This window comes from Clarias gariepinus, chromosome 11 (genome assembly GCF_024256425.1).
Source record: "Clarias gariepinus isolate MV-2021 ecotype Netherlands chromosome 11, CGAR_prim_01v2, whole genome shotgun sequence".
In the NCBI taxonomy this organism is placed as follows: domain Eukaryota; kingdom Metazoa; phylum Chordata; class Actinopteri; order Siluriformes; family Clariidae; genus Clarias; species Clarias gariepinus.
The window spans coordinates 25729271-25753584 of record NC_071110.1 but is presented as its reverse complement, the minus strand read 5'-3'; the positions used below and the strand labels follow the sequence as shown (position 1 = coordinate 25753584).

At 35.1% G+C, this 24314-nt stretch overlaps 1 protein-coding gene across 1 annotated transcript; it reads right to left on the bottom strand.

The window, feature by feature from the left end:
- Positions 1-243: 243 nt before the first annotated feature.
- Positions 244-24314, bottom strand: LOC128532868 (alpha-2-macroglobulin-like). Its single transcript, XM_053506983.1, has 35 exons — positions 24283-24314; positions 16040-16150; positions 15023-15203; positions 14136-14292; positions 13986-14038; positions 13741-13761; positions 11630-11795; positions 11450-11534; positions 11124-11238; positions 10917-11037; positions 10668-10777; positions 10373-10543; positions 10036-10269; positions 9689-9901; positions 9436-9585; positions 8940-9065; positions 8659-8749; positions 8359-8497; positions 7963-8188; positions 7751-7877; positions 7500-7621; positions 7362-7413; positions 7153-7236; positions 5640-5816; positions 5475-5550; positions 5175-5331; positions 5005-5079; positions 4711-4873; positions 3503-3693; positions 2031-2246; positions 1640-1761; positions 837-918; positions 626-694; positions 411-516; positions 244-324 (listed from the first exon to the last, which is right to left on the bottom strand). Exons 1-35 carry the CDS (start codon positions 24297-24299, stop codon positions 284-286), a joined length of 4347 nt encoding a protein of 1448 aa, XP_053362958.1. The 5' UTR covers positions 24300-24314; the 3' UTR covers positions 244-283.

Here is a 24314-nt window from a genome sequence, read left to right as displayed (position 1 = left end):
TGTGCTGGAGAAGACCTTATGAAGCAGTTCACATCTTCCATCATCAATACAAGATCGTGAAAAAAAATTAATACTACTCTGAATGGAAACAAATGTTGTGTCATTGCGCAATGTTAAAATGTTGCCCTATTAGTAATCAAAGCAGAAGCTGTTCAAATAAAATATTAGTGTGTGACTTTTTTGGCCGGGTAGTGTATATACACGCAATAAAAGGCCTTTTTATGAGAAAAAAGCACACAGAAGTATTTGAAAATTGTTCTGTCTTTAATGAAGATCTGGAAGCTTACACACACAGTGAGGTGTACTCCGTCTCAGACTGGTCACCTAAATGAAAGAATTAGAAAGTGGTAGCAATACAGTCATAATTTAAATCCCAAAGTTAAAATCCCACAGTATGAGAAAATTCTTACTTGTTTGGTAGTAATCATAAACTTTGATCACAGCCGGCTTGAGATTCTTTACAGGAAGCACTTGTTTAATGTGTAACTTATAGTTGATAGGAATATTCCTTTGGAGCTGTTGAACATACACCAGACATCATACTCTTAACTACATATTGTACACCATATGTAGTTTGTGCGTGTTAATAGGTAAAAACAACTGTTATATACAGTTTTCCTCTTACTTCTTTTATATACATCATAACATGGTCATCTTTGGAATCAACTCGTTCCACCAAAATCTGGTTTTGCAGCTACAACAACACAGTAATTATTTTGCATTAGGGAATAAAATTTAACCACATGCTGCATTCTGTATTAAGGCAAAGTCATAAAGAATACACACACATACACACATTCATACACACACACTAAAACTATTATTTTCTTACTTACTTCACCAGCATCTGCTGTGAACCCTGATAAGAGTTTTATGTCCACTATGATCATGTTAGTGCTGTTTAGTGCCCCATTATAGCTGTAAACAACAACAACGAAACAAATTCATTACTATAACATAAATTGATAACTATAGAAACAACAATAGCAATAATAAATAGTTATCATTGTCACTAAAGGGTAAAATGTCGAAATGATATTTATATATCAGTAATTGTAAGAAGACTGATGGCAATGACTTAATTGATTTTTAATTTTTTTTTTGCTAAGATGGTAGCATACAGGCTTATCTTACAATAAGTCTAGCTTACCAAAACTGAACAGTTAGACTGTTCAGAATCCATATTTATTTCTGGATGTGCGATTGGTTCCCTTTTAAATATGGCTTCTCTCAAGGTTTCTTTCTTATGTTATTTTAGGGAGTTTATTATCATCTCTGACTTTCTTGTAGGTAAAAACATTTCATTTAAATCATTTTCTTCCTGTAAAACTGCTTTGTGACAATATAAATTTTTAACCTGCTATACAAATAAAATTAGATTCAATTTAACTAAATTTTTTTAGGATTATTATGACTATGAAAGCTACTTTCTTACATACATAATTAAATAATAACAAAATAAAAAAATATTGGGTTAAGTTGTGCTTAATAGTAATATTACTGAATGTATAATATTTCTAATATTTGCATTTATGATTTATAGTAGTTTAATGCAAAAAACTAGACTACAAATACATTTCTTTTTTTTTTATTATTGTCCACATATTGAATTCAATATTTCTAATATATTTATCCTTACATCACAGAAAAACTGATGGCCAAAGTATGTCCAAATGATTTTGTGCAGTTTCCCTCAGTCATGGCCATAATGCTTAGAGTACTGCTTTCACTAGGTGTGGGGATGTTGTAGAAAAGTGCTGCCTGTAAGTGGGGAGAGAAGTAAAACCATAGAGCAGGCAATAAAAAGAAAATGTGTGTATGGTGTACATCAGACCACATTTTAAATTAAGCATTATAAAGAAAAAAAAAGTCATTGGATTTACGTGGCATTAAATATATATATTATAATTATCCAAGTTAGGAATTCAGTAGATTATCTATTCATTCATATTCATAATTTGAATATATATACAGACAGGTAAGCCAGGTCAGCAAGTTTGAGAAAGCTTATTAGCATCACTCAAATATACCTGTACTGACACACAGCTGGAACCCTTCACTTCAATGCTGTATTTGCCAGGAACATCCTGCAATGATCTTTCTTGGTACAGTAACCTGTTGTTCTGGTTCACATCAAAGGTGTAACTGTTTTCTCCTTCTGATTTTATGGTTACTGTGCTAGCACCGTCTGAGCTGAACACTTTGGTGGAGTACAGAGCCAGAGCTTGGAGGGCCACAACTGTGTCCTGATGAAAAGAGGAGGAAACTGTCATATTTTTACAAATATATATTATTAATCTCATAGGTTCATATTTTCACTTCATCAAGTGTTATTCTCTCCCAGCTGTAGACCTTCCTAAATGACAATGTAATATTTTATTAATATAGTAAAAATTAATATAATTCAGTCTGGTTTTAAAACATATAACAGTGCAGAGGCAGTGTTTTTACAAGTTCTAAATTATCTTTTATTAACAATTGTCTGTGAGTCTGGGGCTGTTGTGGTGCTGCATTTGATATGGTAGATCAAAATATTTTTATTCCATCCCTAAAAACTCCTGTGGCCTGCGGTGTACAACAGGGGTCGACAATACTATAATTACAATACCTTCATTTATTATTATTTTTCTTTACCATATAGTTACAATATCCTAAATAATAGCTATAATATCTCATGATATCTGTGTAATAACGTCTCTTTTTTTCCTAACTGTGCAATATTATATTACCTAGTGCAATTTGATTTGACTAAAAGTGTAAATACTGTGTTGTATTGCTTTTTTTTCCATTTCTTTGTATTTATACACTGTACTGTGTATAAATAGTATATTTATTTTTGATTGTCGGTTTTTATTGTCTTTATACAAGGAACTGTCACTATTTTATGTTTGCACATTATTCTTTGCTGCTGTAACGTTGAAATTTCCCCACTGTGGATAAATAAAGGTATATCTTATTTTACATCTCATCTATTCTTAGTCCTGTTACTTTTCTCTATATATTCTTCTTCTGAGATATCTGACAAATAAACATTGTATTTCTCCTCATTTTATTGCTGATGACAAACAGATTTTTTTTTCTTCTGAAGCAAAATTGTACCAAGAATTTTTTTAAGTCCCTTCTGGCTAGGTTGTAACCAATGTCGTACCCAATAAGTACAGTACAGTATGGTAAAACATGTGTAAGAAATATAAGTGTGATATTCAACAATCATTTTAAATTTGAAAAACAGTTTGTTTTTCACTTTGTACTCAGTAGTCAGTCTTCACTCTCTTGTCTGCAGCCTCTCCAAAATGCTAATGTTAGGATCCTGACAGGCAAACACTAGCACACCCACATTTTGCTTTTGCTAAAATGTCTTCATTGTTTACCAGTCCGCTACAGGATTGATTGTAATATTTTATGGCTTAAAGTGACTTAATAGCTTAGTGCCTTTGTATGTTTATGAGCTTCTACATTCTGACACTGAAAGAAAATGAAAAAATGAAAATTAATTGAGTACCTGGGTGGAGGAAAAACCACCATAAGGATTTTGCTGCCTCACCAACCAGCTGACTATCCTATTAGCGTATCCCAAATCAGCGGCAGAGAGCTCACTTGTAGTGAGAACAGTTAGAAGCACGTAGGAACTGATTTCCACTGACAATGCACCAGAGTCATCTGATGCTGATTGAGACCAGTGCAGACGACCATCTAGAAGGAAAAAACACGTGATAATTAAGGGTGACTTTTTTGCTCTACTTTTCTCTGCAGATTTGTTTTTATTCAGCCACACTGGAGGGTCTTTGAGCATAAACTGTCTGTTTAAGGATCTCAATTGGATTTAAGTCTGATTATATGGAGCACATAATTCATGGTTTCATAAATTATGGCAAGTAATTTAAAGCCACAGACCATCACTCTTACAGCACCATGTTTGAGTGTTGGTATGCTGTGTTAGTTTTACACTAGATGTTATGGATGCAAATCTTGCAAAAAGTTCTATAAACTTTACTCTCATCAGTTCACAAATTAATTGTTAGTAATGACTTAACTTACATAAATAAGTTTGGACAAATTCTTTATTATGGTAATCTTTTCTAAAGGTCTAACAAATGTGCAAAAAAATATTAAATTAGGCAAATAGTTTTTACGGCACTGTATATTTACACATATCAGTACTATTCCATTTCATAATCCATGTCTCAATCATTTCAATCATATTGGTGCTGTCATACCCACACAACATATTTTTACATTTCGATATTATTATAATTTTATATCTAAAATATATATCTATAAGTTTATCAATTTCTTCAATTTCTGTACAGTCTGTAATTCCAAAAATAAATAAATAAATAAATAAATAAATATTATTGTTAACTTTTGTAAATATTGTACATTTTTCAGGCAGAATCTTTATCATTTAAAATTTTTCTTTAAAGTAATCCTTCTCTTGAAACTTTCTATTTTCCTTTAATTTAATTTTCACTACTTATTTTTCACTTTATATTACACCATGTGTGGTTGTGTATGTAAGGGGAAAAAAAACATGAATTTGTTACTCCTGAAGTTTTGTAGGGGTATAATTTTGAGCGCAACTTTCTGTATATTTGAAAACGTTGTTTATTTTTTATAGTATATTAACTTAAATTAGTTAATATAAATAAGGCAATAAAGCCCTAATTTTTAAGTAGCATATAGTTAAAAATTATTTAACTCAGTTCATACCTCCTGAAATAGCAACACTTTCCAGCTCTTTCAGTAGCTGCTCCCGAAGGTCTTTCTCTCCAGCCAGACTGAAAGTGTAGGCCATCAGTGCAGTGGTGTAGGTGTTTGTCATGTTACCAATAGAAGACTTCAGGCACAACAACCCTTTATTCACAACAGCATCCTGCAAACAAAAAACTCAATAGTTTGCAATGTTTCAGTTAAAGTTAAGGTTTTATTTTACTTTTGCAGTCCCTCCCTACAGAATCATGCGCTATCTAAAAGCAAACATTTAAAACTGTATTATGTTCTTACGTGGGCTGTATGTCCAAGTTCAAGGAATGATGCAGTGATGTAAGCAGTAATTGTCACCTCATCATTTACACCACCCTGAAACACATGATGTATGTATAAAAACGAAATTCAGTAAATGTATTTAGTATTCATGTGTTCTTCAGTATGGAGAGCCTAAAATACATACAGACCTTCATTCTGTTGTTAAACAGACGCCCCTGTTGTATAAAACAACCATCTGATCTCTGCATATTTATGAGCCATTGCTTTGCACTGTTAATGACTTCTGGATCAATAAAGATGTAACGTTGTGCTTTGCCAAAAGTCCTCAAGACAAAAGCAGTTAACCTGGTGATGCAAATTTATTCGTATTCATAGTCAAAATATGTGTGGTATTTTCCAGTATATATTTGCAAAGTGTTAAAGAAAAAGAAAGTTTTTTTTAACATATGCATCATTAATGCTACCTGTGTGGCAGTTAACATTCTTACCATGTGTTCCCCTCTCCACTGCCAAATGTGCTGTATGCACCATTAAAATGCTTATAGTTTAGCTGCCGCTGGTATCCTGTGAAAAGTCAAATCATTGATTCTGATTACTTCCGCAAGAATTTATTCAGCAAGCCTATTGTTGAAGTGAAAGTTAATCTCACTAACCACTCTTAAGGAAACCAGTAGCCCTCTCACGGATGGCTGTGGTGAGCTGCTTAGTGTTTTCTAGATACTGAAGAATGTAGATATTGGGGGCAAGGAGGGCAATGTTTTGTTCTCCACAACCATATGGCATCCTTAGTAGTCCATCCAGATTTTTTAATGCACTGCCAAGTATGTCTCCTACAAAAAAGAGAACACAATTATGATTTTTCCATTAATTAAAAGAATACATTGCAAATTGTTGCAACTAGTAGTCTCGTAAAAGCTTAGTACAGCTGTCTTGCAAATGTAGTTCTCCCTGATGCCATAGGCATTAAGAGAAGAGACGTTTTTTTTAACCTTCTTCTATCCACAGTGAATGAATTTAAGATTTTTGGTTAATTTAATTATCCATCATAATATTTTAGACCAGATGAAGACAATTTAAGAGTAAAGGAATTATACAATGTTATCCCTTTGATACTGTATAATGTATGTCTTGTCCATAAATCCTGATACCTTTTCAGTCACTACTGAGGCTGGGGTTTAACATGGCAGACACTGTTGTATACATAGCACCTTCCTACCTTAGGAAGACTGGTCATAGATTATATAGCTGAGTTTTTGTGCTTTGCACTCAGAGTTTAAACTGAATCACCCGGTTGTCCACATGGGTGCATTACGAATTAGTGTGTTATTATGTATTCTAATATAAAATACAGTTAAATTCATCTCTTAAAGAAGATATTATTGCAATAACCTCAGCTTAATGCATTTTGCAGCTTAATGCATTAATCCGGTGGTTATCATTTGCAAGTTAAAGGGTATGCATGGCTGCATCTCAGTCCACACAAACTATATGTATTATTTTGGACCCACCTTTTTTCCAACATTTGGGGGATAATAATATTATATTATGATATACCTAGCCTACAGTTTACAAAAGGGAGTCAAAGTCAGTATGCATTTCCTGCATGAGATTTTCAGTGGCATTGGACTTAAACAACATTAATGCAATTAGTTAAAAATTACTTCCATTGTCTTTACATATTAATCTATAATTAATATATTTATTGGTACTGTATGAAATGTGGCTTGCTGGGCTACCTGGCCTTTAGTTAGGTCAATAGTTTCATGTTTGTAAATCTAATCAATTAAATCAGGATCAGACTGAAATTAATCATTTTAATTCATTGGCTTCTTGACTTGCTTTTTTTTCATACAAATATTTGCCGTGGAGCATGTGAAACAAGCATGTACATACACTTATTTGGTAACAGAAAAATGTAACAAAGATTTAGGCATGCCTAAATCTTTTTTTTATTATTATTATATTATATTATTATTTTTTTTATTATTATTATTATATATTATTTTTTTATATATTATTTTATTATTATTATTATTATTTTATTTTATTATTATTATTAACATTACTACCCAATAACACATTCTGAGCCCAGCTATCATTATATGTAAGTGTAGATCTTTAACCTACAAATTTTTAAGACTTTATTTTTTTTTTCTTCTTTTTTACCAAGTACTGAAACAGAAGCTCGTGCTGATCCCACTATTACATCCTCAGGAAGACTCAGCTCCAATTCTTCTAAAACACTGTCGCCTGTACGTGAAATGAAAGACAGATATGTTTTAACTAAGTAAAACAGTACTACTGGCACCAGTTTTACACGACTTGCAGTCTCAATGATGTAAAATAAATTGGAAGTTTATATGTGCAGGTCTAACCTTGTGGGCATAATAACCAGCTTTGACTTTTTATCTTTTCAGTTCCTTCGGCCTATGTGGAGAAAACAGTTATTGAAGCAAAGTAATAATTAGCCTAAGCATAAACTTTCTGATCAGACTATTTATCAAGTCACCAACCTTTACAATCAGGCTCCGTGTAACCGTGTCAATGCGGCCTCTCTCTGGAACACTCACAATTTCATTGTCACACATAGTCTGGGATTGTTCTGCCTCTGCACTCACTGTCACATTCAAGACTCCTGTAGTGTAATAACAGTTACAATAACAGTGTTTTTTTGTTGTTGTTGTTGTCAACTTTACATGATATAATGTACCAGTCATACTGTATATGACATATTAGACATATGCCTCAAGTGAAGTAGTCTCACCAAGCACAGAGGGAATCAGAGTCCATTTGAAGGTCTTTCTGCCATTTGCACACAGACAGGATGAATACTCGCCATCAGAAGAGGGCTCCAGAGTGTAGTCTGAGGAAGCGGCCGGAGTCACTTTAACCTGAAGTTGAGACACAAGTGATTAATTTACTGTGCATATCAAATGTTACAGTACTTCTGAAGATAAAAGTAGGACCTTACAGTACCATAATGCATTTTGAAAGATAATTGAAAACAGTGGCCTTCAGTTCAAAAACCTCTCCCCTGATAATGGAGTAGGGTAACGAGAGCTCCAGGAAGAAGGGCTGAAATACAGTAAGCTGAATAGGAGGAGCCAGTCCCAGACCCTTAGAGGACACACAGAAAGCCTCTGTCTCCCAAGTGGTGATGGTGTCGGGAACAGTAACAGGAAGCTGTACTGATCCTGATTCCCTGTCAAAAAAAAAGCACACAAATCATTGCCCATCTTTAAATGAAGGGATTATTCAGTGTTGGAAATTGCATAGAGCGATTACAATAATTTGATTAAAAAGTGATACAGCACAGGAGCATCCACGCTAAACTATGAAAATATATAAAACGTAATATGCTGATTCACTAACCCAACTTCTTCAAGTTGCCATATCCAAGTTTCTGGAAAGAACTTACGAACTGTCTCAACATGTACATAATTTGAGTCAACATCTTCCAATGCCATTGGGACGGCAAGAACATTTGAGTGATAATTTGTCCTGTATCGAACTGGAAATCAGCAAAAAAAAAAAACATAAACAATTAACAGGAATCAAATAATAGCTGTTAAATATGTGAGGACTATTTAATTGTATTGTAATTGTTTAGGATGAAATCTTACATGTACTGTAAGATACAAAAATTTATTATGAATAAATGTCTGAATATACCATAAACATCCCGGTGATACTGTACGCCTTTGTATATCAAACATCGAGGTTGTCTTACAGCCAAATTTGTTGCCATCTTCAGCCCCACTTCCTGTCAGGTGATAGTACATCACAGTGTTGTCAGTGTAGTACATCACTGAACAGTGAACCAAAAAGCATTTTTCATTGAATCTAAATGTCATTTTTCTAGTTTAATAACCTTTCACATAACATTAAAACTTACTACAACTAGTAACTACATGGCTTATTATGCTGTGATTTACAGCAAGTTGGTCTGTTACCTTTAATGTATTGTAAACGTGGTCACTCTGTGTATCCCGCCGGGGTCTAACATACAAACACTCCAGATCATCTTCAACTTCATAGGGATAATTTGATACCGATGTTACTGGTAACAATTGAAATATCTACAGGACATATAATAAAAACAAATTCATCTAAATAATTCCATATCATTTCCGTTATACACACATACACAAGGACAAAAAACTCTTTGACCTGTATATATCAGCTTAGATATGTGAGAATTGTGAGACGGACAATTTATTTACACATCAAATTTCAGATCAACCACTGAAGGTCTCGGTCTCCATCGATACTGTATCTTGCAACTAAGTATGTGCAGCAATTAATGGGGGCCAACTCTTTGACAAGGTTGAGCCCTTAGCATTTCTGTTTTAGAGAAACAGTTCCTGAGGTAATAAGTTGATAACATTGTTAAAAGTGTTGCTAAAATGTAGACATTAAGGTCACAAGTTTAGTTCATTTTAATTTCACCTTGTCAGTGTTTAGACGATCACCAGACTCCAGGATAAAGACACTCTGATCCACAGCACTGAGGCCACACAGTGAACCAGGATGTGCTGAGAGCTCGAGAGTGTTTTTCTCACCAGGAACTGCCTTGGAGGGAGAGAACTGTAGCGAAACCTGGAGTAGATGATGAAATCAAGATAGGCTAAGTTTAGCAATTTCAGGGTAATCAGACTACTTGATTGCAAGGAAAAAGTTCAAATGATGGTGCAAGTATTACCTTATTTTGGAAGCATTTTTCCACATCAAAATTCTTGCTAGCAGCAATGACATTCGCACTGGGGAGGACAGTGTATGATAGAACCTGGACTATAGGAGCGAACTCAGCAAGAACAGAGAGTGTAAAAGATATTTTTCCTTTTCTGGCATCTGTAGAGTCTTCCACATTAACTTTCTCATGACCATGATGGACTATGGATCCTTTAGATAAAACCTATGGCAGAGAGAGAAAATACATGACATCTCTCCAATGTGCCTTATTAAGAGTCACTGTAACACATGTAAAGCAGGTTGCAGATAGTATTGCAGCTGTCTCAATTAACAAATACTTTAAATGCACATACTTACTGTGTATATGAGATCAGTACTGAAATTTTCAGTAGTTTCCCCAACTATATAGTAGTTAATGGTAATTGGAATTTCAGCACCACATTTAAATGATTCCTCTGAGCTCTCTATTAACAGTTCACTGAACACTGGGCTGTAAGGTGTAGCAGGTTGGAGAAGCTGTATCCGTGCATCAGCATTTGTAAAGAATGGTGTTTTGTATGCACGATATTTTTCTTCAAGATAGACACTTGCCTAGACAACAGGGAGACAGGGCACAAAAAAATTACTGTATGATAATGTACTAAAATTGGCTTCTTGTTCTTTTCTTTTCTAAAATTATGGTGTAGTTCAATACCCGCAATATGATCTGTGTTGCAGGATCTTCAGGTGAAGCGATTGAGAAGTCTGCCAATCCATTACTGTCTGTAGTAAGATTAAATAATAACTTTTGAGACCACCTTTCACCTTCTGAGAGATACACCTTCTTGTTAGGAATGGGAGTTCCCCTGAAGGTAGTAACTTTAATCTGTTGATCAGTGAAAAAATAATTATTGTTACTACAGAGTCAAACATAATACGCATAAATGAAACAGCAATTGTTAAAGAAATAACAGTTGAAGGAAAAAAGATGAACCGCCAAAAAAACCTACTTTTCCATTTATAACATTTCCACGTTCAAAGTTTGTTGGTAAATCGAGGAATTCCACTTTACCAATTTGAAAAGAAAGTTTTATCTTTTCAGTTTTCACCATGGATATATCTAAGCAAAAAATATATAAATAAATAAAATAAATTGCAGTTTGTTATTTTGAAACATAAAAGTTGTGTAAATGTAAAGTATAAAGTATATTAGGGGTCTGCTCATAGTGCTGTCTTTTTTCTTATCTTTATTGACTGACCTGTTCCTTCCTCTTTGAGCGTAACTGTAATATGAAGATTATTCTCAGATTTATGTTCCAATTCAGTATTCAGGAAAGTTGACACATTGATGAGAAGAAATGCACAGCCAGTCTGACTCATCTGTGGGAACACCCAAAAACAAATAATATGTATTTTTTCACTAGAGTGTAAAAGAAATGATTATCATTTAATGGTTACATACATACCTCCACAGTTTCACTCAGACAGGGTGAAATCAACGGTGCCTCAGAAAAATGCGGCTTTATTTTCCGGCACACCTGCACCTCTGCTTGACCAGGTACAGGTTGTCCATATGTGTACCTTTTCATAAAGTACATTTAATACAACATACTGTCTATAAGACTTTGTATGATATACAGCATAAGATATAAGAAGGATTTACACATGTGCTAGATATTCAGTTGTGTCAACACTATTCAATGTGTTTAATAAAACTGAAACAAATTCTAAATCATTTATTTTTTCAGTTTAAAAAAAAAAAAAAATAATAATAATAATAAAAACAACTTACTTTCCGCAAACTTCTATATTTACTTCCTCATCACTAACACTGTGTTCTTCTGGCGCTTTTACTGTAACCTCAAACTTGGGCAAAACTGAAAGTCAATCAAATGTATTATTATGGTAAGTTATATTGGTTACATCTTTATACGCAGAAAAATGCTTCAATATAATTATTAATCTCACTTACCATGCTTTTCCACCTTAAATTGTTGTGTAATCTCCTTATTTCCAGTGTTAGCACGTAACTGATAATATCCCTGTGGAGCCTCAGCATTTAACTCATGTGAAAGCTGCAGTATCAGGCCTTTCGAGGAGACATTTGTCCACTGACCAATCCTGTTCTGGTGATTATCCTGTTTGTTTCCACAAAAGATACACAGTTCAGTTACAATTAGTTCAGAGTTATGTATGAGGTGCCATATAGGGCTTAAATCAAACTTCACTCATGCACACACATAGGAAACACTTGCACACACATATATGAAACACTCACACATACATATATACTACTAACTGCTCAAACAACTACATATGAAATGCGCGCACACACAACTATGAGATGCGTGCACATACACACATACATACTTTCCGCACACACACACACACACACACACATACATACTTTCCACGCACACACACACATACATACTTTCCACGCACACACACACACGCATACATACTCTCCGCGCACACACACACATACATACTCTCCGCATGCACACACACACACACACACACATACTCTCCGCGCACACACACACACATACATACTCTCCGTGCACGCACACCTATGAGACGTGCGCGCACAAAGCGAACTGTAGCGGAGTAGGGAACGTGTGAACAACGGATCTTAAGTTAAGCGTAAAAGGAAATGGATAATTTTCATATAAGTCATTACATATCGCTGGAGTGTGAAAAAATTTAACTCGAAAAATAATTTATATTTTTATTATAATTATTATTAAGGATGACATCATATAAATAGGACACAATAATTTACATTTTAATTTAATCAAGAAACCATTCGTATTATATAGGCTAGTAATCTGTAAAAAATAAATAAATAAATACATCTCATGTAAATCATGTAACTTAATCAAATAATTTATTTGTAAGTTATAAACGTTTCAAAACATTATATATTTTTTACTGGTATCTGTTTTTGTTTTAATAAATATTCTATATTTAATGTCCGTAGCGTGAAATTTCCACAGCAGCAGCGACAGGTATCCGAGGTGCTTGTGTTACTATGGTAACGCAAGGAGGAAGTGACGTTGCATGGTGTTCTGAATGGTGGAATTTTGTAGAGTGAAGTTCCCTTATCAGACATTTCCTGCGCAGGGAGTAGGGTGTAGGGAGTAGTAATTTCAATGTATATGAACTTAATTCTCCCTGATTAGTAGCGTTTATTAAATAGACCGTTAATGGACAGTTTAGAAGACAACAAATGATTTATTTATCACCACAGAAGTGGGTGATATGGAGGGTCAGAACAATGTTTGAATTTCCGATACAGAGTCCTGTGGAATTCCCTTGAGTTAGTTATTGTTCATATTAGCGAAGGTGAAAAAACACATTTCACAAAACAGTAATTGCTTCTGTTGTTGGATCCGACATGTTAGCCACAGATTCCGTGCTTCAATTTTCTTTTTGCAAATTATCACCTGCGTTTTCTGCCGCTGCAATATTCAGACATTATGTGGACAGTTCTGAATACGCCATGAGCAGTGATGATCATTATACTGTCCTACTCCATCTTCTAAACTGTCCAACAGCAGGCTGTTTACAAACCAGTACTACCATTTAGGGAGAATGAAGTGAAAAAAGTCCGTCTACACTGAAATGACTTCCTTTTAAACTGAAATGCCTTCCGGTTACACTGAGAATCTCATAGGTGTATGTGCGCGAAGAGTGTGTATGTGTATGCGAAGAGTATGTATGTGTGTGTGTGTGTGTGCGGAAAATATGTATGTATGTGTGCGCAGAGAGTGTGTATGTGTGTGTGTGTGTGCACGGAGAGTGTGTATGTGTGTGTGTATGTGCGTGCATCTCATAGATGTGTGTGCGCGCATTTCATATGTAGTTGTTTAAGCAGCTAGTAGTATATACTGTATGTATGTGTGAGTGTTTCATATATGTGTATGCAAGTGTTTCATATGTGTGTGCATGAGTGAAGTTTGATTTAAGCCCTATAGTTATGACTACAATGAATAAGCGTTACACATTGCTTATAGAGACAAAAGCCTATAAATTAATAAGGCTATGATAACATCTGCAATGTGCATGATTCCATCTTACCTGAAGGCTCACCATGCTGTACTGTGGAGTATAAGACAATACTTTAATATGTCATAATTCGGATTATAAAATAATCAAACCACAATACATATACCATAAGCAATAAATCAATGGTAAACTGGTCAAGTAAAAAATTTACACATGAAGCAATATTGGTCTGTGTTAATGCAAATTAAAATCAAGTACCCTCTTGTACTGGTAAAAAGTATTTCTACTGTATATTTAACATACGGCTTTTTTCTTACCTTTTGTTCAAGTGGAATAAAATTTGAATCCATAGAAACAATTCTGAAATTCACTGTGAAAAATCAATAGTTTCGTGACATGATGAGTTAAATAATTTAATGAATAACAATACTAAATATTTATATTAACATATTGCAGGAGTGAATCACCTGTTTGGCCTGGATTGTAAATGGGCCTATCAGTCTGTATAAAAAACAGTTTGTCGTAGGATTTAAACATCACTTTCCTTTTTTGTGTCATCTTAAAACTTTCACCAGTAACTTCCACGTTGATCTCCTGCACTGATTGTCCTTCAACCTGTGGTGCCTGAAGAGAAGTAATACATGTTAAACCAAAGATTATAAATATGCATATTTCTATAATACTTATAGAAAGCATATAAATGTACAGTGTCCATCTTAAGCTTTGACCGGCCTTTTAATGATTTTTTCTGGTTTATTTTCTACATTCTATAACAATTTAGGAGATTTTAAAACAGTATGAAATAACGCATATGGAGATTTTATTTACAGTATGAAATCTATGGAATTAAATCAAAACTTCTTGTGTGTGTGTGTGTGAGAGAGAGAGAGAGAGAGAGAGAGAGAGAGTCCATCCGGTACACCAGTCCATCACACACTAAAACAATTGCACTATTACAATTTTGTTAAATTAAGGTCCAAGATGTTTTGCCAAATTTGAAGCAGAGAAAATACTTGAAGGGCCTATATGGAGCCCTGAGGTCAACCCTTATGAAAACATTTTTAATTTATAACTGGAATCAGGCCTCCTTGCCCAACATTTACATTTAGGCCTTTGGAAGACGCTCTTATCCAGAGCGACTTACAAAAATTGCTTTACATTAATGCTCAAACTTGCCTATGCACTTGTGGCTAAATCCGCATAGGTACACTCCAAAGTCTACTAGGAAAGCTAACACAGAAAAAGGGGACTAGGTCTGGAATCAGATGTTTTAAAAAGCAGATAGTGAATGGGTGTGATGATCAGGTGTCCATGAATTTTTAAGTTCATAAAGTGTAGATATGGCACTGCAAACCTTAAAATGATAGCACTGGTGCATCTCCTTTTCCACTGTCTCTTGTAAAAGAGTTCTGTTCTCATTGTTGTGAACCAGATAAACATTAACTTGCAGAGTCTCATTAGGCTTCAGAAGACTCGCACACAGTTTAGCATCAGAGCCAGATTCTATTACTGCAGGAAATGTCACCATGAAATATCTAAAGAAGAAAATGAAGGTTTAAGTAATTATTAATTTATTCAGAAAAAACATGGAGAAGGGTTATTCATGTCAACTCATGGCCAGATCAAAGCAACTATTTGAGTTAGCTTTTAGATAACCTCACAAAAGTCAGCTGAACAATCAATATTATTACAAAAGTATCTACAGAGTGCCTTAGGGTACACTGACCTAAGTACCTATCTGAAGTATACAATCAGTGTTATTGCTGTGTAAGATCTGTGTAAGGTGTGTAAACATTTACTTATATAATATCATGCAGCAAAACTAACTGCTACCTAAAACCAAACTTCAATGTACAGTGTGCATTTCTTTGCTGTTTAATGCTCCAACAATGCTGATGTAAAGAATTGAAATAAATAAATTGTTTAGGGTTTAAGTTATTGTTTATTTCCTGAATATTTACATACCCAATATTTAATCATTAAAACCCAATTTTAATATTCTTAAAATGCTTGTATATAAACAAAGGCAAAATTTTGTGCAAGTTATAATAATCTATGCGTTCATACTGCAAGTTTGCTGAAGGTCATTAATTTAATGTTTAAAAAACATTTAGTGCTTGTCTGTAGTTATTATTTTTTATTTTGTCACATTCTCTCAGCTAGTTATGTATTGTCGATGCTTTCCAACTGTCCAGTAATCGAACTGAATCCTAGTTGCTTTTTGATGATTTATTTATTTATTCAAAATGAAAATGAAAATAAAAACACACTTTTAAATGTACTTTTTAAAGGATATTTAAAAAATATATGTTTTATAAAATATGACAGTTTGTGATACTTTGACAACGGTGTAAAGTTGTATTATACTTACGGCCCTGATGTGTGTCCATAAACAGAAAGAAAGAGGACGCTGGCTATCATTAGCCATATCCTTATGTGGACCTGACTGACCATCATGATGAAGTCCTTCACCAGTGCCAAGCTGTAAAGTTCAAAAGCCTTTTTAAAGACAGTTAGGTTATTTGCTCTCATCCTCTGATTAATGATTAACCACTTTGAGCAATCTGACTACATTGCAAACGTCTGCCCTAAGCAAAAATATAGTAACATGTAGCAGGTTTCACAAGAGTATGTGATATGTGTCATACAAAATAGGCAGATGACAGTGTAAATAAAATAAAATCAATGGTATTCTATTTATTTTATTTGCAGGCTAATTAATCAATGTATTATTAATGACAGTATTCCATTTCCATTACAAAATCAAAAGCATTGTAAAAACCTACATTTTTAAAAGTGTATTCACGAGTGACCACCAATAGATAGATAGTCAATAATACAAACTGAAGACACTTTATGGGTAAAAGTATAAAATATAAAGATTTGAATCATTAAAGTATTTAGTGCAGGCATTGTAATTAGGCATTTATAATTTGATACATATATACACATGTAATGTGTTTTATTATGATTATTAAATAGGCATATTTAAATCCATATATCATGTTTGTTTACTTACCTGTAAGAACGTTACTGTAATAATACTAAAATTTAAGTAAAAATACTTTGTGGAAATATACACCTATTTGCCCAACAATAAAAATATAAATAAATAATAGTTATATTATTTAAAAATAGTTAAAATGGCATTTCCACATTATAACCTTAGTTCTTGGTTGAGTCATGTTTAAAGGAGTCATTAGTTTCAGTCATTTCTGTCATTTGTTGCACACTGTTTGCCTGTAGTAAACATAACTAACCTATGTCACTTGGCTTCAGGTAAACATGTATCCCACATTGTAACAGCCTTGATCTTTAGATAATTTACTTTAACAGGAAATGTTTGAACAATCTTGAGCTTGAAATATAAAATGCAGAAATAATCGAAAAGTACTCGGCTATTCTATTGCAGCAGATGAAAAAAATTCTAATTGCATGTAAACTCTATTTCTATTTTCAGCAACACAATTGACTACTAACACCACTACATGGGCTATAAACCTCAGAAGAACTTTTAAATTCACATAATATATTAGTTAGGCCTATTGCCACTTTCTCTGTTGTGAAAATAAGTAAGAAAATGGTCAGAAAATAAACAACAAGTAAAATATTAAAACTTACAAAACCATTTAAAGGACCCGTGTTTGCCAGCAAAGGATAAAGATGTTTGCTTTGGAGAGGTCTGTTCCCCAAGATCTTCCTCCTCTAGATCTAACTCTCATATCCTACTTAAACACCATGCACCTCTTTGTAATGTATAATGACTAGAGTGTCAAATGGACAGACATAAAGTATTTTACAGCAGGCTGGCCCCCTGCCTTGTCAATTCACTCCAAGGTGTTATATGGATGTTATATGCTAATTTGTTTCTTGGAATGAGTTTGTAAAACAATGGAAAAAGGTCACCTGTGTAGACAACATGGCTCCAGTATGCATATGTGTGGGTGTAGGTGTGTGGGTGTTGGTGAGAGAGAAGGACATGCACACATTACAAAATATACAATTATATACTGTATTTCATAAACTTGTATAATATTTTAATGCTACCCCATTGTTCATGTTAAATATGCAATATGAATTAAATTGATACCAAACATTCCATGGTGGAAATTTAGCTAAATATACTTTAGATGATTAGATTTTGTTTACATGCTGTCTCTGACTCACATTCCTGATCATTGTAATCCTACGACTCCAACAAAGTCGTACTGCCAAAGCTTTAACTTCCTTGAAGCATGTGCAGAGACAACACTTCGATAGATTATATCTAAAATGGATAAATGTTTTTGCACAACACCAGATTCAGTGCACAGTGTCACACAAAAAGAGGACAAACCTACTATTTAAAGTCCATGTTGTCCATGATAAAAAAGGCACCAGAACACCCAATGCAGCACAGACCGTCACATGCAGGGCCCAGCAGGCAAAAAGCCGAAGGCTGCCTCATATTCCAATCTCATCAAGCACCCTGTTACCCACAGCACCCAAATTGATCTGCTGCCAATGTCCTAGTGCCAGACACCAGAGCACACTTATGGAGCTTTGCCTCAAGGAGCCAGTGGCACAAGGGAAACCCAAATCCTAGGTGGTTTTAATATTATGGCTAATCAGTGCATAATGGAAGTCTTTACCACTACTTAAACAAGACAAATGGGTAGGCCCAAAGTATCAGGTTTTACCCAGCTGCCCACAAGTAGTTGGCTGAAAAAAAGAATCAAATGAATAAACACGTTTATTTTATTTCAGACAGCATTAAAAATTAGTTAATCAGGGCTTCATAGCATAGCTATGTTGTTAAATGAAGAAGCTTATCCCTTTGGTTCCTGGTTCAAATTTTCCTGCGTAAGACTAAGCAGTGATATCCAATGACCAAGAAGTCCATAGATCCTTGACATAAACAAGGCTCTTGCTGAAGACAAAACCAGTATAGTTTAGTTCTAATTGCAGGAAAAAGCACTACAAGGTGGGTTAGCATGATATTTTGTATAGAATTTTTTTGATTGGGTCCCCCCAAAATGTATCTCCACACCTGTCTGTATAGTACGTAATTACAATTCTGTAAACTCTGGTATCTGGTGTAGTTTAGATTGCTTTGATCATTTCAAATCTCTAACCAGCACAATTTAAATACAAGCATCTTTGGGCACAAGTCCACTTGTTATCAAACCATTTCCTGAGCATAACAGGAGAGGTTGAAGGACAGTTAGATAGGAGGGTGTACAACAAAGCCGTAATACATAGTCTCAGAATAAAAAGGTTACCTGTCACAGAGTTACAATATGACAATTTTTTTTTTTTTGTGAAACTTGGCTAGTAAAATGCATTTAAACTGGAGACAGTGGATATTACTTACAAAAAAACAACAACAGGCTTTATTATATAAATGTAATGATTTTATTTTTTAGAGCAAGGAGTACATTGACATTTTTAAACACATTTTATAAATAAGCAGAAGAGACCACATTTGGTGTCAAATCTGGTGTCCAAGTTTCACTGGTTGGGGTATAAAAAAAAAAACAAAAAAAAAACTTGTACCAAAAATTGTTTAGAGTGTGCTACATGTGCAGGATGACAAGGCCATAAAAAGCAAGTAGTGACTTGCTTCAGGGGCCTGCTCCATCATCCAGTACATGATATGAAAGATGATCTGGGAAAAAGGTTAAAGTCTGTCAGCTGTAACAGGTCTGACACACAGAAGGAGATCAAGGAGAGGATCCTGTGTGCTACACAGCAGTGTAATGGGTTTGACACACGGAAGGAACGCATGGAAGGAACACATGGGAACCAGATGTCACAATGACAAATAAGCTTCTTTATTGAGCACTCTCAAGCAGCTTATAAGAATGGCAGTCCTAGTAAAATGACACTCTTTGTAGGCATTGAAGATGTTGAAATGAGTGTCGCAGGTCCAGGGGTTGATGCTCAGATGATGCAATGTCCTCTGTGTCGCACTGAGGTGCGTGTTGCAGGTAAGACAAGTGGCACTGAGCCGTTGAGACAAGTAGCGCTGTGTAGGTGTTGTGATGCAGGCAGAGACAACAGAGAGCGGGAGGCCAGCAGCTTTCTTCTTGGTGAATATGACTTAGAGGGACTCAAGTCTGAGGAGATAGGAGATGAGTGTGTGTATTTACACATGTACTCTCTACTTATCGGGTGGAAGCGGAGAGGCCCATTTATAGGCCGTGCATTGGGTGAAGATGGCGTCCCTCAATGATCTTTCAGCTAAGTTAATTTGTCCACCACTTTGTTAAGCACACAGCGCTTGTGGCTTAGCGTATGCTGTATGCATAGTGTGTTAGTGTGAGAAGTGCCTGTACTGAGTGTGAGCCCACCGTCACACAGCCTACATGATCAAGCAGACAACTAAAGTCTATATTCCATTATTATCATTCAAGCATGGATTATGTAACCGGGCTATGCTTGAGAATACCAGGAATTTGCTTTATTATTTTATTATTATTAAGACTGTATTACAGACCCATTGTTTGTGGAGGCAGCAAAGGAAGACAACTGCTTACAAGCCAAAGCCATTCAAAGATGTGTAGACCTCTAAAAGCTACATTTTTGGAAGTTTGCTTGTCTGGAGAATTAATTAATTAATTAACACAATGCCAACATTAAAGGGCATACGCAATGGTCTTAAAGGAGCAATTGTTGCTGCAAATCAATCTGGAAGGGGTTATAAAACCCTTTCCAAACAGTATGGAGTTTGACAATCAACAGTGAATAAGATTATTTACAATTGAAAAGAATTGAAGACAGTACAAATACCTTCCAAAACATTCACCCTAGGGTTGGACCATGCAATGCTCTGAGAAATAACCTAAAAAAAACCCCAATAACTACTTCTCAGATCCTACAGCCCTTGCTAAGCATGTAAAATGTTAAGCCCATGACACCACAATTACAGGAAGACTAAACAAGTATGGTTTGTCTAAACAAAACTGCATCCGAACAAACCATCAGTCATCAGGATAAAATGTCCTGTCGACAGACAAGGTCAAAGTACAGTATAGTGCCCAGAGCCATGTTTGGCCAAAACCAAACAGCATTTCAGCAGAAACACCTCATAACCACTGTCCAGCTGGAGGGATTTTGATTTATGCCTGTTTTGCAGCCACAGGACCTGGGCACCTTGCTGTTATTGAGTCAACCATGAACTGCTTTGTATACCAGAGTATTCGAGAGGCAAATGTGAGGCCATCTGTCCTGCAGCTAAAACTTGTGTCATGCAACAGGAGAATAATCCGAAGCACACCAATAAATGTCCATCAGAATGTCTGAAAAATAATAGGATCATGGTTTTGAAGTGACCTAGTCAAAGTCCAGACCTAAACCCAATTGAAATGTTGTGGCAGGACATTAACAGAGTTGTGCATAAGAGAATGAAACAGCAGAAATTAAATGCAAAACATTAATATATGTATTGCCAAATTTATTAAATGTAAATTTTAAATAAATCTATGTTACACTACATTAATGTGCAATTGAGCTTAGAGCCCTGAGAGCAAATAATTGCAAATCAAAATATCTTCAATAAAGAAAAACCATTCTCATTATGGGATTATTAACACTATTGTGCATTCAAGGTTTTTCTACTGGCATTAAATGTTTCTTATTTCTTGAAATAAGTTAAATTATTAGCCAAGAGGTAACATAATTTTAAGGTTAAAAGTGGTATAGAAATTGAAAATAGGCATAATAACCTTATATTTGTTTAAAAACAGTATATGCTTTGATCAATATATTTGTGATTTCTAAGATATTATTTAATATATTTATTGGCAGTATAGGGAGAATTTTAAAATACTTCATAAATTTTACAGTCATGGTGTCTACATCATAGCCTCCTGTACTGTAAAATGGGCCACAGTTTATTTTCTTGTATGATGTAACATGCCTGCAATATATTTTTTTGGCTTTTCACTTACCAGGATTTGTCCTGTCATCCCCTTTTCTCTAACACTGAAAGTATAGTTTTGCATTTTAATCCTTTTTGTTCAGGCAATTTTAATATAAAGGTTTGCATTAATAAATGCATGGCAGGTCTCTTTCTCTCTTGTAGCCAGCCAGGAGGTTCATCAACATGGACTTTCCAGCACCCGAGGGGCGCCAATATTCTAATCAACTCCTGGCTTCAGAACTGTCCAGAGGTACATAAGTAGGGCCTTGTGACCTAAAAAGGTACAGATTAGTGAAATGGTTTTCACTTGGGTTTTATTGGATATTTCCAACTAATCCCATTAAATACAAGAAAAGATAACTAGGGTAATCTGTCAACCATGTGACTACAATAAATATTTTGGGTAAGGGTGAGAAAGAGAAACAGCAAATCTATGTGTATTTTATAGAGAGAGAGTTGGAGATGCAAGGATCATTATATATCCTCAAATTATATAATGAATCTCAATATGAAACATATTTGGGCCAGTTTAGCTCCCATGTTATGCCTATACTTTAGAAATATGTATGACTTTTTAAACAATAAGTTAGACTAAAGTAAATGCATCAATATCAATACATAAGCCCAATATTGTCATGATAATTCATGGCATGAGTGTACTTCTGACCACAACAGTATACATACTGTACTAGAAAAAGTACAATAGATGCAGTATTTGCTTTGAGGATGCTGAGGAGAATCACAGAGAAGGTAATAGGGAGTTGCATTGTGTCTCTGTAGATTTAGATAAAGTGTATGAAAGGGTGCCGAGGGAGGAGTTGTGGTATTGTATAAGGACATCTGAAGTGGCAGAGAAGAGAGCTGTAAGACAGTAAGATGTGCTGTAGGTGTAACAGAAAAGTTTAAGGTGGAGGTGGGTCTGCATCAAGGATCGGCTCTGAACCCCTTTTTGTTTGCTTTGGTGATGGACAGGATGACAGGTGAGGTTAAACAGAAGTCTGAATGAATGAGGAATGAATGTTAGCTGTAGCAAGACAGAATACATGTGTGTGAATGAGAGGAACCTAAGTGGAACCATAAGGCTACAGGAAGCAGAGGTAAAGAGCGTGCAGGACTTAGCCTTCTGGACTAAGTACTTAGCGTCAATGGTCCAGAGCAACAGAGAATGTGGAAAGGAGGTGAAGAGGCAGGTACAGGCAGGTTGGAATAGGAGGAGAAAATTGTCAGGTGTATTATGTGACAATAGAGTATCAGGGAAAGGTTTACAGACAGCGGTAGAACCAGTGATGCTCTATGGAATAAAAGACAGGAGGGAGAATTGAAGGTAGCAGAGATGAAGATGTTACGGTTCTCTTTGGGAGTGACAAGGATGGATAGGATCAAGCATGATTTTATGGAGGAACAACCCATGTTATATGTTTTGGAGATAAAGTCAGAGAGGCCAGATTGAGGTGGTTCAGCATATTTGTAGAAGGACGCTGAAGGTGGAACTGCCAGACAGGAGGTCTAAAGGAAGACCAAAGAGGAGATTTAGGGATGCAGTGAGAGAGGACATGAAGTTAGTTGGGGTGAGAGAAGAGAATGCAGAGGACAGAGTAAGATGGAGAGTAAGAGTAAGATGATTCGCTGTGCAGATGATTCCCATGAAAGGGTATAGCCGAAAGACAAAGAAGACACTTGATGATATTTTATTATTTAAACATTTGTCACTGTTCATCTATCTATCTATCTATCTATCTATCTATCTATCTATCTATCTATCTATCTATCTATCTATCTATCTATCTATCAAGTTTTCTCTATGTCTGATCATGATGTTTTCATGAACCAAGATGAGAGATTTATACTCAGCTTTTCTCTCACACAATTTTCATGTTTAACCATATACATTTCAAAATTAAAAGGTGACTAGAAACTACTATGAACTTTTTATAAACACTGCGAACTGTAGTGTGGAGGAATCATAGATCACTTTAAATGCTAATCTGGCACAAAACGTGCAGCCATGTGTTAGACAACTAAAGAAAGAGATAAATTTCACCCTCCAGGATGATAATCATCAGACTAATGTGTCTAGTACATCCAACAGATGCTCAATCAGAGGTCTGAAAAATGTGAAGGTCAAGTCAATACCCTGAACTCTTTTTCATGTTCCTCAACCTATTCATGAACAATGTTTGTGAGGGCAAAATGTTTGTGAGGGCACAAATTATCCTGCGTGGCTATTTCTATGAGGGAATACAATTGTCATTAAGGGGTGTGCTTGGTGTGTAGTGTTTAGGTCCATTGTCTCAAAGTAACTTCCATATGAAAGTCAGGACTCAAGGTTTCCCAGCAGAACATTGTTCAAGTAGCTGCAAGCTGCAATGCACAATGGCACTATTCTATAAGATTCACTTTTAGGGCTTTTAGCCTGCAGTCCCTGTGCACCCATGACCCTGTCGCTGACTTACTCTTTGTCCTTCCTCAGACCACTTTTGGTCGGTAACAGATGTTAAGAACTGGTTGCTATATCTCATTATAGGCCTATCACAAGGTAAAAAAATTTTGCTATGATTGATCATAGTTTTGTATTTTACATAAAAAACTGCAAGTTTAGAAGGGATGTGTAGCCATTTTACATCCACCGCAATATCCATTTTAGCTTAAGCTAGTGCTAGTGTACTTCTCCTGACAGAAGAGTAATCTTCAGTAAAATAAAATATGCTCACCTTGTTTCTTCCAGCATGGCCGCTCGCTGATT